Source organism: Nipponia nippon, unplaced genomic scaffold (genome assembly GCF_047370975.1).
Source record: "Nipponia nippon isolate SJK-2023a ecotype South Korea unplaced genomic scaffold, ASM4737097v1 scaffold_23, whole genome shotgun sequence".
In the NCBI taxonomy this organism is placed as follows: domain Eukaryota; kingdom Metazoa; phylum Chordata; class Aves; order Pelecaniformes; family Threskiornithidae; genus Nipponia; species Nipponia nippon.
Window position 1 is genome coordinate 3,312,087 of NW_028262340.1, and position 14,394 is coordinate 3,326,480.

Genomic DNA, 14,394 nt, shown 5'->3' on the forward strand with positions numbered 1-14,394 from the left:
ACAAATTAAAGAAGTCTCTGCATACGCTTGATTAACAAAACAACATATGCTAACAATGAACCTCGTATCTACATAAGCTAGAAGACCTCCGTCTTATGCATCTTATGAAGTAGAAGCTGCCTAGAAATTTATGGCAATATAAACACTTAATGTCTCTGCAACCATTTCACTCCAATTTTTGTGAAACACCAAGGAACACTGAAGGACTGCTAATTTTCAACAACTAATCTAAAGAATTAGTTATTCAAGGCGAGCCTACCGTTTAGAAAACCCACCTGAAAAACGTGTGATGTTCAACACACACTTTCCACAGCTTCTTCGCTGCCCGGTAACTTGGTAGCTTGAACCCAATTGTACTTTCATATTGTTCTTGCTGTGGAAAATGAAGTTATTTAGGTATAGCAAGAAATAAATGTGGCAGGAGTCCAGTTCCCAGCCCATCGACCTGTTCTGCTGCGGCACAAACTGCTAGTCTAGCCCAAGAGCAGCTGAACACACTCCATGATGTGCAAGAGCAGCTTGGGTCCGAGAAAAGACAGTGCCCACAAGCCCAGGCATCTCTGAGGATACACCGGGATTTGCAGAGGAGTGTGCCGTGGGTTTTGCAGCCATTCAGACTCATTTAACCCACCATCACGCTGCCCAGCTGCAGGATGGGGTTGAAAATTGACCTCCCTGCAAGGCTGGGTCATGGCAGTCGAAGCAGGAGGAAGAAGGAGAGGAGTAAAGAGGCAGAACCCCGTTGCAGCCTCTCTCCCCACCATGTTCCCATCAGCCAGGCTGCTCCGGGGATCTCCCTGTTCACGAGAGGCAGCGCCAGGGCAGCCATCCCCTGCCTGTGGCAGTCTAAGTGAAAAGGTATGCCTCTGTATTTTTTTTTTTAAATATTTTTTTTTAAGTGAGACAAAGAGCCTTTCTCTTGCCCTGTTTCCAAAAAAGGAGTTCGTCCTCTCCAGTCTCAACTGTGAGCTCCCCAGCGCTTTCCTCTGGATGCTGGGAATACCACGCAGTGCCAGGAGGTGGTGCTGGATGACACGGTGTTTAAATTGTCACCAGCTGTTTTACAGCTTCAGCAAGGTCAGCGGGCTCTACGTGAAGAGCCAAACTTAACAGCAAGCCAAGATCAGAAACCCAATAGAGTGTAAAATGCTCATTCAGAGAAAAGCTTGCTCCCTCCCCCCCACTTTGTTTTAGGGAAGCATACACGTTGGTGATAATCAGAACGCAATTAAGAAGACACAAGCACAAAGAAGTCAGGACGTACCTCCCCTGGCCGAATCTTAATAAAGAAGCTGCTGCGTTTGTAGGAAATCTTCAGGACTTTGGGCCAAGGGAAGCGGTTGATTCTCAGTTTATCTTTGTAAACAAGAAGGCCACTGGAACAGACTCCCAGAGTGATATCCACTCCTTCCAAGTCCTGGGAAAGCAGATGAGGATTTCAGCAGAGTTACAAATTTCAGGTCAACATCTGTCCTCCAAATTACCTCTTTGGTCTTCCCCCGAGGGTCTCCTGAAGTCATCTCCCCACGACCCAGACATCAGCTTCTAGCTCCCTATGCAGCCAGGGCCAGGCTTGCTTTTCCTTCATGTTCCTCCTTACAACCTCCTCCCTTCTGCAGACCTCTCCTGCGAGGCTGTTTGCTCAAAGGGCTGGTCTAGAATCTATCCTGCATTTCTCTGAGAGGAGCAGCTCACCTTGCAGGGTCAGAGCCTTATTCTAAGTTCCTCAGAGCAAGGACCTGTCTACATCAGTAGCTTTGTAAAGCCTCCTGTAATATATAAATAATAAGCAATCGGGAAGAATCACTCCTCTTAAAAAAACTTGCAACAGTGCTTGAGGCATTTCTGTTGTGTGTCTGTGTTTCTGTACCAGTAGCCAGCTTACGTCCTCTTATCTTTCAAAAGGAACCTCCTGAAATAGGTAAACTTGCTCCTGCAAGGGAAGGTTAATCAAATTACAAAATCCACAGGCAGATGCACACACGCTGATTCTCACCTTGGCTTGGTGAAGGTCAACTCCATACATAGACAGCTTTTTCGCATTCTCAAGAAATTCCAGGTCTGCTTGGGCTGGAGTCATCGATCTGGGGAAAGAGAGAAAGGGCTTCGTATTCCTTTAACTGTTGCTTTTAGGAGGGGACAGATCAGACTTCACAAAACCATTGACTCGTTAGATTTTCTTTTGCTTTAAACACAAATTTGTGCCCAGATAAAGAATTATTAAATTGCTCTGAATGCGCAAATTTGTGCTTTGAGACATCCTCATAAAACAGATGCGCTTTATTTCTGTGGAGCTGTACAGACCCCAGACAAGAAAGCAAGTTATCCATTGAGGAAGTGCGGTACGGGGTCCAAAACTTGGTTCAGTGGAAGAAAGACCAATTCAGCTGCAGGCAGAGGGTGACAGGTACCGTCCCCCCAGGCCTCCTGCCTCCGGACCCCCCCGAACCCAGCCATTGTTCTCCGAACCAAAGGCGAGGACAGCTGAGACCGCTCGGCAGCGATTCCTACTGGGGCAGACCAGATGAATGAGGCGTTTTCTGGGAACAGATGGTACCCTGTCTGCGGGAGGGGCAACGCCACGCAACTTTGCTTAACAGAAACATCCTGATAATGGAGGCTATTATCAACGTTATTGAAATGCCCTTGTTAATAAGTTTCTGGTGTAGGAGGTACATCGAACAGCTCTGCTGGGAGAGTATTCGGCTGTACACGTTTCATTTTGTTCCCTGCTTTGATGTCTCTCTTACAGAGCACTCGCATGCATCTTGTGTGTGATGTAAATAGAGGTTTTAGTGGTGGGAGACAAGGCAGACAAAGACGACTGTAAGGACAATCCTCTAGGAAAGACCCAGGAGCAGTGGCCACCTCCGACACGTGCCTTGCGCTCTGCAAATAAAGCGGCCAGAGACCGAGCATGGTTTAGCAGAGTTTCCCACTGAAAACCCTCTGACAGTTTCATGTTCATAGAATACGGACCAGAAATTAAACAGGTGCATATTGCTTCCTCCCTCCTGCACGCACAAGCAGATTAAATATAACTACATCCTATACCTTGAAGTATCCTTCTAATGAAGCCATGAATAATTCAGCAGCGCGATCTGCCACTTCTAGCACAGCTAATGGCCTTTGACTTCAAGTCATGAAGCCTGTCAGCGGCCCCGTACTTATATTCCCTCATTTCCTCTCCTCTCAGTGCAAATGGAGGGGAATCAATTTAAAATATTGATTTGCGGGGTTGAGCAAGGTGTTAATTGTAGCTTTGGTCACAGCCGGAGGCACACGTCCATCCTTCCCTACTGCACTCAGGTTATTAGCCCCCGTCCGCCTGCGAGAAGGTCTCGTCTTCACTCTGTTCTCATTATGAGTACATCGGCCAGCAGCTTTTCACAGGTCAAGGGGCTGCTGGTTGAAGACCTCGGTATCACCAAGTGGGTTTATGGGCTTTTTTTCTTCCCCTAAAACCCAAATGTATCGCCGGGAGGGTGCAGAAGCTGCCGGCTGGCCGCTCTCCACGCCAGCCCTCTGCGCTGGCGAGCACACAGCTCTGCACAGCTTCTGCAATCCAAGCGCTCGAGAGCATCTATGAAAATAAGCTCAAAATAAGATGAGGAAGAGGTTCGGTTGCTGTGACTCTTTAATCTGGTACCGGGGGACTCCCAGGAGTCCTTCAACCCTACCTGAACAAGACACATCTGCTCAGGTCATGGCTGCGCTGGGAAACACGAGGAGGACAGCCTAACTGCAGGTTTACACCTCCTGCTTTATCCAGAGTACTTCCACGTTATGAAGTGTTACTCATTAAACGCGGCAGCAGAAAACCCCAAACACGCTGTAAGCTACGGTGTACACACAAAGAGACGGGATCTGCTCCAACCAGATTGCAACCCAAAAATTGCAAAAATCCCAAAGCAAATATAAAAAAAAAAAAACAAAAAACCAAAGGGCAAGGTTAAAGCAAACAAACTTTGTATTGCATTTTCACATGAAATAAAATCCGCTTTCATGGCTATACTGTTGAAAAAGAGCAGGTTAATAAACAACTGCCAGATTTTGCATCTGCTTTCTAAAAACATAGTTTCTTCTTCACACAGGAAAAAAGAATTCCGGCTTCTAGACAGATTTTGTTATAACTTCAAAATATTAGATCTTTTTTAAATAGTTGATTTTCTTAGTAGCTGAATATTCACACCTTAATGTTAAAGCTTCTGTTGCCAATATAAAAATTGGTGCAGCAGGAAACCAAAAGCATACAACAGAGGTGGGGAAAATACCAGAAAGCTCCATTATTTCCATTATTTCAGGCTGCTCCAGCCACTGCACCTTACCTGTATGTTTTATGAAGCTCCATAACCTTCTCTTCCAGCTCTTTTGTCTGGTTTGGGGCCAATTTAAATTCACTGATATAATCCGGGCTGTGTAGATCGGGATCGTAGTCTCCCAACTCGGACTGGACTGTGTACGAACCCAGCAGAGCCAAAGTCGCAAAGGAACAGGGCAGCCGCCCCGTAATGATGTCTTGTCTAAGCTGAAGACACAAGTAATACCTGGGCGGGGGGAAAAGCAAAATACTATTTACAGAGAGCATAGAGAAACTTATGAAACTTGAGGATCAAACAGAATCTCTTTTTTTATGCCACTGATGAATGCAGCATGATGCTTGTTTCTAATTTCTACCTGTATTTTCACTTACGGGGTAATATTCCCACAGTAAACAGCATGGAGGACTTACTACTCTGCAAAGAGAGTAGAGAACACTTATGATCAGAAAAATCCTGTTGTTAAATAAAAATGTACTTTTCTATACAAAAGCACACGTGTCAGGATTATAAATGACGCTGCTTTACACATGTGGACTTTGGTGAAGGGAGGGAGAATCCCACACATCCACTAAAAACAAACAAAAAACCCCTCCAAACCATGAAAGACATCTGATCTCCTTGCTGAGGGATGGAATAAGACCCGAATATCAAAAATGTCTGTTCAATATTCACTGCTTTGCTGAGCGAGCTCCCTGGCTGGTAGCAAGATTCCCAGGTAATTCACCTGGTTATGTCCTCTGTCAGCTGCGCGGGATCCGGTGGATAAAACTTGACATTGAAGGTAAAATCCCAGGGGCCTCCTGCAATTACGAAGAAGAGGTTGAGAAAAATAAACACACCAAAACAGCTTCACGATAGTCAGTTGTTACAAAAAAGCTGGGGATATCCAGGCTGATCTTCAAAATACGGCCAGCAGATCATAATACTTATTTTAATACTGCTCGCTCGCACAGCTAGCTGCTGCTTAGCAGACGGTATAAGATATAATTTCATTTACAAGAGCTAAGATACAAGCAGGAGAAAACAAAGCAGGGGCAGGCAAATACACGTGAATAAACCACAACTTGTGGAAAAAATTAAATTCATCGCTAAGAGGCTAAATTACATATTTTTTCACTGATTGAAAACAAGAAGATTCATGAAGAGAGGTCAGGCGTGTGCTATAAGTTAATGAATTAGCACTGCTTTGTCACTCGACCTTATTTTCAAACTTCTCGTAAGGAACAGATGTGCTCATTCACTCAGCAGCCCAATACACTGTGGTGGGGTGGTCAGATCACAGTTTAAACTCAGCACAATGTGAGCATCAGTCTCTGGAAGAAACGGCAAGCACCGAGACGGGAAGAGCTTTACAAGTCCAGACCTAAGTGCTTTAAAACAGCTTGTTGCAAACCTTGTACAGCACCGTTACAGGCATTAACTCCAGTGAGAATCCACATAATCACACTGAGAACTGGCATTATATGTGGTATGGACAGTCTAGGTGACATAGCTGAGTTACTCTCTCTTTTTTTTGAAAATAATGATGTTTACCTGCAGAAAATAGTCCTGACAAACTCATTAAGCACTCAAAGTCATTTTCATAGTTACAACTCCCCCCTGCTGTGCCCTTTAACACTAACTCAAAATAATATTTATTTCAGAAAGAGAGGACACTCCTGCACTTCCCTTGCTCAGAGATTTATCACCATCTCAAACAGGGAGAAGGGGGACGTAGCATTCATGGATTTACTTCTTATGCAACGCCATGACTGGGATTAAACACAAGGCATGTTGTTTTCATTACACACCGCTCAAAACAAGTTATTCCAAGAAGACATTTTAAGTAGCAGAGGTCTCCTACATATTGCAAGGAGGATGTAGAGACTGACTCCCTATATATGTACAACAACATATACTGGTGTACACACATTCAACACATATTCAAGTAAATTCAAATAATTTGCCATTTAATCCATCTCAGGGGACGAGATTCCATAGCAGGTTGCTCGTTACACTTACGAGCTGAATTTTACCTGCACGGCAGGAGCAGCTCATGCCCTTTACACACATCCTGCTATCGATTCAAAGAGAAGTTGATAAGAGCAGGAGCTGTTCCTACTCCACAGCCCTGCAGCATTTCCCCCTTAATCTGTACTTAATGACACACTTTGTTCTGCACCCCCCACCAAAAGCATACGTAAAACAGTATTTTATTTTTGTAAAACGCTATTTTACTTTCAAAGCAGTCAGACTTGCTCCTGAGAGAAAATAAAAGCCTCTCAAATTTATTTGACACTGCCCTCATCTTGAACCAATTCACTGCTAGCAGACCTTAAAATACTATTTTGGAGAGCATCTGTCATGTGCCCTGATACTTACTGAGCCATTTATCATTCCAGTACCCCTATCTGGACCCCAAAACAGCCTCAAAAACCTTGCTACATCATGCAGTTTTGCTCAGGCTCTGCCGATCTCCTTTGAGATTTAAATGGTTCCCACTGACATCTGTTTTCCCATCCTCCTACAGGGAGCAGATCTCCCATTTCAGCGTTGCATGGTAGTAAGGATAGTGTGGGTTTCCACAGGGTGAACACACCCCAAGTTATGTTTTCCCAAGGAAATGACATTTTTTCCTAAATCTAGAGCATTACTAAGTACTTAAGAAGAAGAGAAAGGATGCACAGGCTGCTGGAACTTGTGCTGATCCCTGCCAGACACCCTCACTCGAGCTCTCACCCATCCTTGGGCTCCCCAGATCACCCGCCAAAGCCACGTGTATTTAGGGAAGGGGGGAGAAACCACGCACACCCGTACGATAAATTCAATCTACTTACCGTGAACCTGTCTTTTTATTTCTTTGGCAGGATCCAGCCACGTCTGTAAGAGGATAAAAACATTCACAGTTTAACAGACATTCCAGAGACACCACAGAAAACTGCAATTCGCTAAAAATACGGCAAAAAGACAACATTTGACACGAACGCAGCCATGGAAACTGGAGAGACAGTGCATTTTTCACAACTTTTACTCCAATCTGTGGTCTCGGGTGGGTGCATTTCCAACCCTTCACCTACCAGGTACTCGTAGGGGAGGCACCAGGAACAGCAGAAAGAAAAGATAAAAAAAAAAGGCAGCATATTAAGGCTGCAAGCACATAACAGCAGGTACGGTCACAGCCACATCCAGCTACGAGGGGCAATTGTGCAACCCATTTTTTTTTCTCCAGCGCCTTTAAAAATAGGCAAATAGGATGTCTGCATTCATTTTAGGCACTTTGTCTCCATACTTACCCTATTCAGAACAAAGATTGCCAAGACTTTCTATTATTAGCTATGTTTTTTAACAACCTCATCACTGAACTACAAGTGAAAACATCCAATCGCTGGGGAAGGCTGGAATATTTTACAGGAGCATGACATAAACTCCATCTCTTTTAAGTATGACTCAAGTTTCTAATAATTATCTCAGCTACAAATTTAGAAATATATCCTTCCCACCCCCCCCATAATTTGGGGTTTTGTGGGATGGTGGTGCAACATAAACCTCAAAAAACAACTCCTGCTTTTGCCAGCACGGTCTGAGCAACTCCCGGCACGTCAAGACTGAGCCTTTCCCTTTGCAGAGGTCAGGGTCTGCCCCGCAAGGCGACGGTGCAGTGCTAACAGCCCTCCTGGAGAGGCTACATTAAACCACCTTCTTCATTTTCACAAGCCCTGAGCAGGATCTGGATGTCCAGGTCTCCTGAGGTGAAGGAATTAACTCACTGAATCCCCCAAGCTAATCTGTCTTGACCAGAAGGACACGTAACTTCATGGCAGGGAGACAGCGATACTTACATTTAATCTTATCTTTTTATATGCTTGCCCCTCTAACCTATAAAACTGGGGATACAAAAATCCATTTGAAAGGTAGACATGCCACTTGCTGTCTTTTTAGTGCCACTGTTTTAAGCAGAGCATCTCTATGTCCACGCTGGTGCCACGACTGCTCGTTACTGCAGTGGTAACGGCTGGGTTTTGGGCAGCCAAGCCCGGGGTGCAGTCACGCATCCCCAGCACTCACCCTGCCTGATCCAGCAGATAATGAAGGGTATAGCAATTAACGGCACTTTTATCCACACTGTGTCATGAATCAGTGGGAAACAATCCTTCCTTTCAGAGCAGCGTGAGCGTCAAGCTCCTTCGGTGCTGACCAGCAGCTCTATCCACTGTCACAATCTCCTGTTCCCACTGTCACCCTCTGCTATTGCTGTGTGGGAAAATGCCCGTCCCCAGGAACGTTTATTCCCTAAATACCAAGGTGGAAAATCCCACATACGACGCTTCCCTGTCCAGGAATACACACGTGCATCTCCGCTTGCTCCACACAGCTGCGGAAGCAACAGAAGCTCATCTGTTGGTTTTCTATTAAGATCATTTCTACCTGTGAATCAGTAACTCTGTGTCAGGTCTTGTTTGAAGTTACAGCAAGAGAGAGGTGGAGCTTCAGATTTCAAAGTTCAATGAAACATAACCAAAAAGATTCCCAAAAAACCCCAAAAATGATGTTTTCCCCCATCAGAGCAAACCAGACTTCCACCGAGCAGCTTATTCTGCACTGGAGCTGAACTCACGCACAGCGGCTTTCCCTTCCTCAGCTCCCAGCTCTGGGACACAAATCTGCAAAACTGTCTGTTTTCAGTCCCTACAGTTAAAAAGCTGCACAGCCCCTTCGCCCTTGTCGGCTCGGGGGGAAGGAGGTGCACGCTTTTGCTTTAGGAAGAATCGATGCCGGCACGCCTGGACGTGAGGAGAGCAAGCCCTGGGGGTCTGGGAGATGCAGCAGCGAGCTACCCACAGCACAAGTGTGAGAAGTTGAGCTGCTCCAGCTAAACTCTTTTTGCTCTTAATTGGATCTAAAAGTACACCTATCCCTCCCTCTGCAAGCACAACACACTCCTAGAGTAAAAAAATCCAGGCTATGTACCTGGAAGCAAATTTCGCATACAAGAAAATAGCAAGACACCAGAGACAGAAAAACAAATCCAAGACAGAGCTCTGCCTGCCTCAAATAGTGACAGGGCGTTACTTTGCCTGTGTATTAAAAATTCACGCTTGCAATTATTAAGTATTTAATGACAAACGTCTGTCAGCCATAGTAACCTGGCCCCTAAGGGACTGCAGTAGGTGTAGCACGGGAATAGTCAGATGTGGACCAACATAACTGGTCTAAAGGACATAAAAGCTGGGCCATTGATTTTTCATGAAACAGAGCTTGAGTAATTGCTTGAGTTAAAGCGTAACCAAGGGTTTAAGAGATAAGACACTGCTGGAGTTTAACCAAACAAACCATATGAGTAAGAGTTTTGGTATGAAGAGTCATGTGTGGCTTTTTGCAGGGCAAAGCCTCAGCTCGAAACTACTCTGGATGGCTCCCACCAAACCCTACAAAAAACGGCAGCAGTGCCAGGGCAGCCAGGTTTTACTCCCGGTGACTGCTGAACCTTATGCCTTTGGTGAACACAGGCTCCAGGGCTGTGAAGTTCCCCTGCCATGTGTCAACATCCAGGCTCATCTTCTATAGCCTAAGAGCAGTTAAGCTATTCTTAAAATCACAATAAAAAAGCCTGACGCTTTTCCACAGTGAGAAAAGCCTTACCTTCCCCTAACTTCTTGAGCTATAGCTTTACAAATTAATGGCATCATTTTGTAGTAAACTAATATAATGAATTCTCTCCAGGTGAAGATACAAGTTCACATAGCTTTTTTACTAAAATCCACACTCCTCTAGTCATTTATTCACAATTTCTGCCTCTGTGATGACCCTCTTAGTCCTTTTTTGGGAAGGACACCAAAAGGAGTTTTAAGAAGAGCTTATGCACCACCTCCTCCCCAGGGAAGATGATCCTTGGAAAGAGCTGAACCCACCAAGATGCAGAACACCACGCAACAGCAGCCGCTTACCCTGGAGGTCGGTGTGTCCCATATGGCCAAACCAAAGTAGTCTTCTTCCAGGAGATTGAGGTGGTCGCAGACTTTTTTAAGTAGATCCTGCCCCTTGGCATGTTTCTGCAAATAGACAAAAGAACTTCTGTAGGATGGGCTGGTTTTTACCTGCCCTCCTTCAGGGGAGAGGGAACATAATCAAACCACACTGTACACTATCAAGAGGGGAAAAAAGTCCCGAGTAGCTCAAAATTAGACCTCCTGGCTGTTTCTCAGCAAGCACCCCTTATAGGAAAGAGCATCAGGCATACAATTCAAACCAGAGAAGCAATGGGAAGTGCAGTGGGTCTCTGCTACCACCAGCTCCGTGTCTTGAAGCCCCCCCAAAGCTGAGCTTCTCAACACAACTCAGTAAACACCGAGGATTTTGTATGGATTTTTCCTCTTAAAGTACATCTGCTGCTCTGGTATCTCCCAGCTCCAGGCTGTCAGACAATCAGGCACTGATCAAAAGATGATCAACATGGGGTACGAAACTGCTGCTACAACCCACTGCTACAGTCCCCCATTTTGGGGACAACCTGACTCAGGAGGGTCACAAAAGAAACAGCCTCTGAGAACCAAAGACCATCATTTCCGTGGCCTTTTCATCAACCCGATCTGCTGATGAAACCCAGCTTCTCCAGCTTTGCCTTACACACTGAAAGCTGCTTAGCACACAACTTGCCTCCAGAAACACGCTGTGAGCATTCCTCTCTCTTCCTCCTTTTTTTCCAAATCCTGCAGAAGTGAACTGGCCCGAGGAACAGATACCCTTCTAGTCCAAAAGCATGAAGGAAAACATCCCTGAGGCTCAAAACTATGGTAACCAGAAGCAATTAATTCTATTGAAGGCTTTGCTAAGAAGGAAGTGCAGTTCCAGTGATGCACAATAAGCTTTACGAATGCACCGCTTGTGCCCGCATCTCTCCTTTTAGTCATATTTGCATGGCAACTGATCCGAGACCATAGCCTTGTTTTATTTCAGTCCTTCAGCCCTAAGGTCCTTAGTGCATACGTTGCGACTCTATAGGTAACATAGCACATGTGTTAGCCTGGATATTTCTCAAGGAATTGGCACTTAAAGACACAGAGGAATTAAAAACCTTCTACAGCTGTCAATTGGAAAGGATGCCTTAAAGCACTCGTTCTTCTTGGATAAAGCCATTTGTGCTGGTCTTTGCCTACACCTTTGCAATTCCTTCCCAATTAAGTCTTAATAAAATCTCAAAATGCTAGAGTAGGATCATATTGGCATTAAAGCCAAGGGTACTCATCAAGTCAAGAGGGTCTCACCGAAAAAAGCAGCCCCTCCTAATCCTCTCCGCAGTGCCCACCACCACTCTCTGGACCTACAGAAAGAGACCTCTAACATCCTGCTCAAGTCAGGACCACCCACACCCCCGCCAGCTCTCCCACCAACAGCGTCGGTGCAGCCTGCTGCCATTTCAAGGCACGGCTGCGGCAAACTCATGCCCAAAGCCACACCAAGCCGACACTGGCGGAGATGCTACCACCAACATTTCGGGGAACAGTTTCTTTTCAGGGGCTGCACACAAAATCCCTGGCAAAGGCTGTCTGCAGGTGGGGAAGGCAATCGGGGCGGTGATGCTCCGAGCTGATCCCAGGCAATAACAGCAGCGACGCCATTACACAAACGGCGCTGACCTACTTGCCCAGGATCACCCAAGGTAACTGCTTTCACAAGGAGCCCTGTGCCCAGATCCCCTCTCCTGGCCCATTTAGCCAGCGGGACTGGGGAAAAACAAGCCGATGGAAGTACGCTCGAATGCTAAGTACTGGATTATTAATATTCTGGACAAGTGCTTCAATACTGAAATGGGGATTTCTGCAAGCTTTTTATTGCCCTGACAGCAAGATGGCCCTGTGAGAGAACGCACAAAATAACGAAGAATAAAAGCTCTCAGATGAAGGGGTTTGCAGTGCTGTAAGTCAACATAATAATTTTAAATTGTTTACTGCAAATATATTCAACTGCAGGCTAAACACAGCATGTTTTTCTTTACATCCAAGCTCCAGGAGTTATGTTAGCCAGCAACCTGATAGGCAAATGTACCTTGGGTGAACAGAAAAGCAGAAATCAACTTGACAACCCATTTTATTCAAAGGAAAGGGGCAGAAAATATTTAGACAATCCCAACCTAACACAAAAACCTAAACTCTAGTCTAGGACACAAATGAGAGAGAAGATGAACAGCAAGTAAGATAACTTTTTTTTTTTAAAAAAAACCTCCCCCCCCTTTAAAAAGCAAGGCACCCTGGAAATTGTAGAGCAATTTAAAAAAAAAAAAAAAGATTCCTAGGCACCCAGAGATTTTTACAACACACTAAATAAGTTTTTATAGCTTACAGCAAGATTGTTCTGCAGTAAAGCCTGTCATGTAATTCACTGACAGCAAATTAGGCCCCTGTTAAATAGTGTTTGTGGTGATTTTTCAAGGGGAGGAGAAGGGAGAGGGAAAAGAGGAGAAGCACAAACAAACCCCAGAAGTACTTACATCCACGGCACACTCAAAAATGGTGTCATCCAACAAGACAACTTTGCAGTACATGTTTCTGTGTCTTTTTACTGCTTTCTGAGCAGCTTTCAAATCCTTGTCTGCTTTGGTCTCCGGAGTCTCTTGTTTCGGCTCTGGCTTGGCACACTCTTCCTTCGCTTCCCCTCCTTCCTTGCCCCCGAGGTCTCTGCTGTCCGGCTCCTGGTCGTCCCTCCTCTCCTCCTGTGCAGGCTGAAACCCCCACATCACCCAAGTTGCAATTTAGGCACGTCAAGCAAAAAAAAACATCACATGAAACAAGCATTGCACAGGTGCACTGTAGGGCTGGGATCTCGCCCCAGAATGAGTTATCTGACTTAAATGTGTAACCCGGGACCTGGAGCAGCAGCTCGGATGAGCAAGGTATTGATACCAATTTTTAAAGCCCTTCAAGTCATTCTCAAGTCTTCATTTAATAAAGGATGTAATAAAAAAGGGTTGATTAGAGAAATCAGGGCAGATTACAGCACGCAAACGTTCATGGTCTTAACGACAGCACCTTTTGGACTAGCGAGTTTTTCCCCTCCCAGGCAAGACACCCACTGCACATGGCCCACGCTCTCACCGCCGCCCTGGGCGATGGGCTTTGCTCCAGTGCACCGGAGCACTCGGTATGGCAGCGGTGGCATTAAAAGGGGGGGTGAGTGCCGAGATTTCCCGTCCGTCTGAGCTGACCGAGCAGCTCTCTGCCACCAAAAAGGGAAGGCAGCCTTCATACCGCTCTCCCTTTGCCTACTGAAGCAGTTTGGGGACAGGAGGAGGAAGGAAGCGGGGTTTTTCTCCCCACTGCCATTTCAGCAGGTTAAACGAGTTCACGGCAGGCTCTGACAAGTGCTGGAAGTGGCTCGACGCAGCAGGAGCACACAGCTGCGGCAGAGGAAGAGCAAAACCCCATCTTTTCAGCCCATCGCATCTCATGAAATCACACCCAGGCACAACTGCACAGAGGTATTTAAAAACTAAATAATGTCCACAAGCTGCTGACTTCTGTTCCAGCAGGGCCGGGACAATCGGGAGCAGGGAATCAGTCAAAGCTCGTAATGCCTGTCGGTCAGCATTTATCAAAGAGGCAGCACCTCGCAAATGCTTTCACAGCAGAAATATCTGCCGAGTGTCACAGTTCAAAAAGCCACTGACGTTGATCTAAAATAAGAACTAAAAAAAAAAAAAAAAAAAAAAAAAAAGGGCACAAATGCTTCATCTGAAATGAACAGCCCATGGTGAAGGAAGGCTGTGGCTGCACACTCGCATGCACTCAGAAGCAGAAAATCGAAGTTAAACAGAGAAAGAAATCATGCATTTCCTATTGAAGAGGCAATTTCTGGGCTGAAATTGCATGAAAATTTCCAGCTACTCCCCGTTCTGCAAATCCCAACCCTCAGAGGTACAAAACACGAGCAGAGATCATCCCATGGTTTTCACAGGCTCAGAAATTTGGGAAAAGAAAGAAGAAGGTGTTACCTACTACCTTCTCTACAGCTTTGTAATTTTAAGGAGTTGGATTTACAATTACTGGCTACAGTTGGCAATGCTCTAACTTGTAAAGTATTGCTCCAAAAGTCAGAGTTT

The 14,394-nt window shown here is 45.5% G+C and overlaps 1 protein-coding gene across 23 annotated transcripts in view; it reads right to left on the reverse strand.

The window, feature by feature from the left end:
- EPB41 (erythrocyte membrane protein band 4.1) overlaps positions 1-14,394 on the reverse strand; it is a 96,340-nt gene that overhangs the window by 35,231 nt on the left and 46,715 nt on the right. For all 23 annotated transcript variants that reach the window (XR_015705423.1, XR_015705424.1, XM_087760592.1 and 20 more), the window contains 8 exons: positions 12,787-13,017; positions 10,247-10,351; positions 7,139-7,181; positions 5,047-5,122; positions 4,329-4,547; positions 1,997-2,084; positions 1,265-1,417; positions 276-373 (listed from right to left, as the gene is read on the reverse strand). Coding sequence is in view for 21 of the 23 variants with exons in the window: in XM_087760592.1 (XP_087616718.1) it covers positions 276-373; positions 1,265-1,417; positions 1,997-2,084; positions 4,329-4,547; positions 5,047-5,122; positions 7,139-7,181; positions 10,247-10,351; positions 12,787-13,017 (1,013 nt within the window). In the remaining 2 variants the exon portion in view is untranslated. The remainder of the gene's footprint in view (positions 1-275; positions 374-1,264; positions 1,418-1,996; positions 2,085-4,328; positions 4,548-5,046; positions 5,123-7,138; positions 7,182-10,246; positions 10,352-12,786; positions 13,018-14,394) is intronic.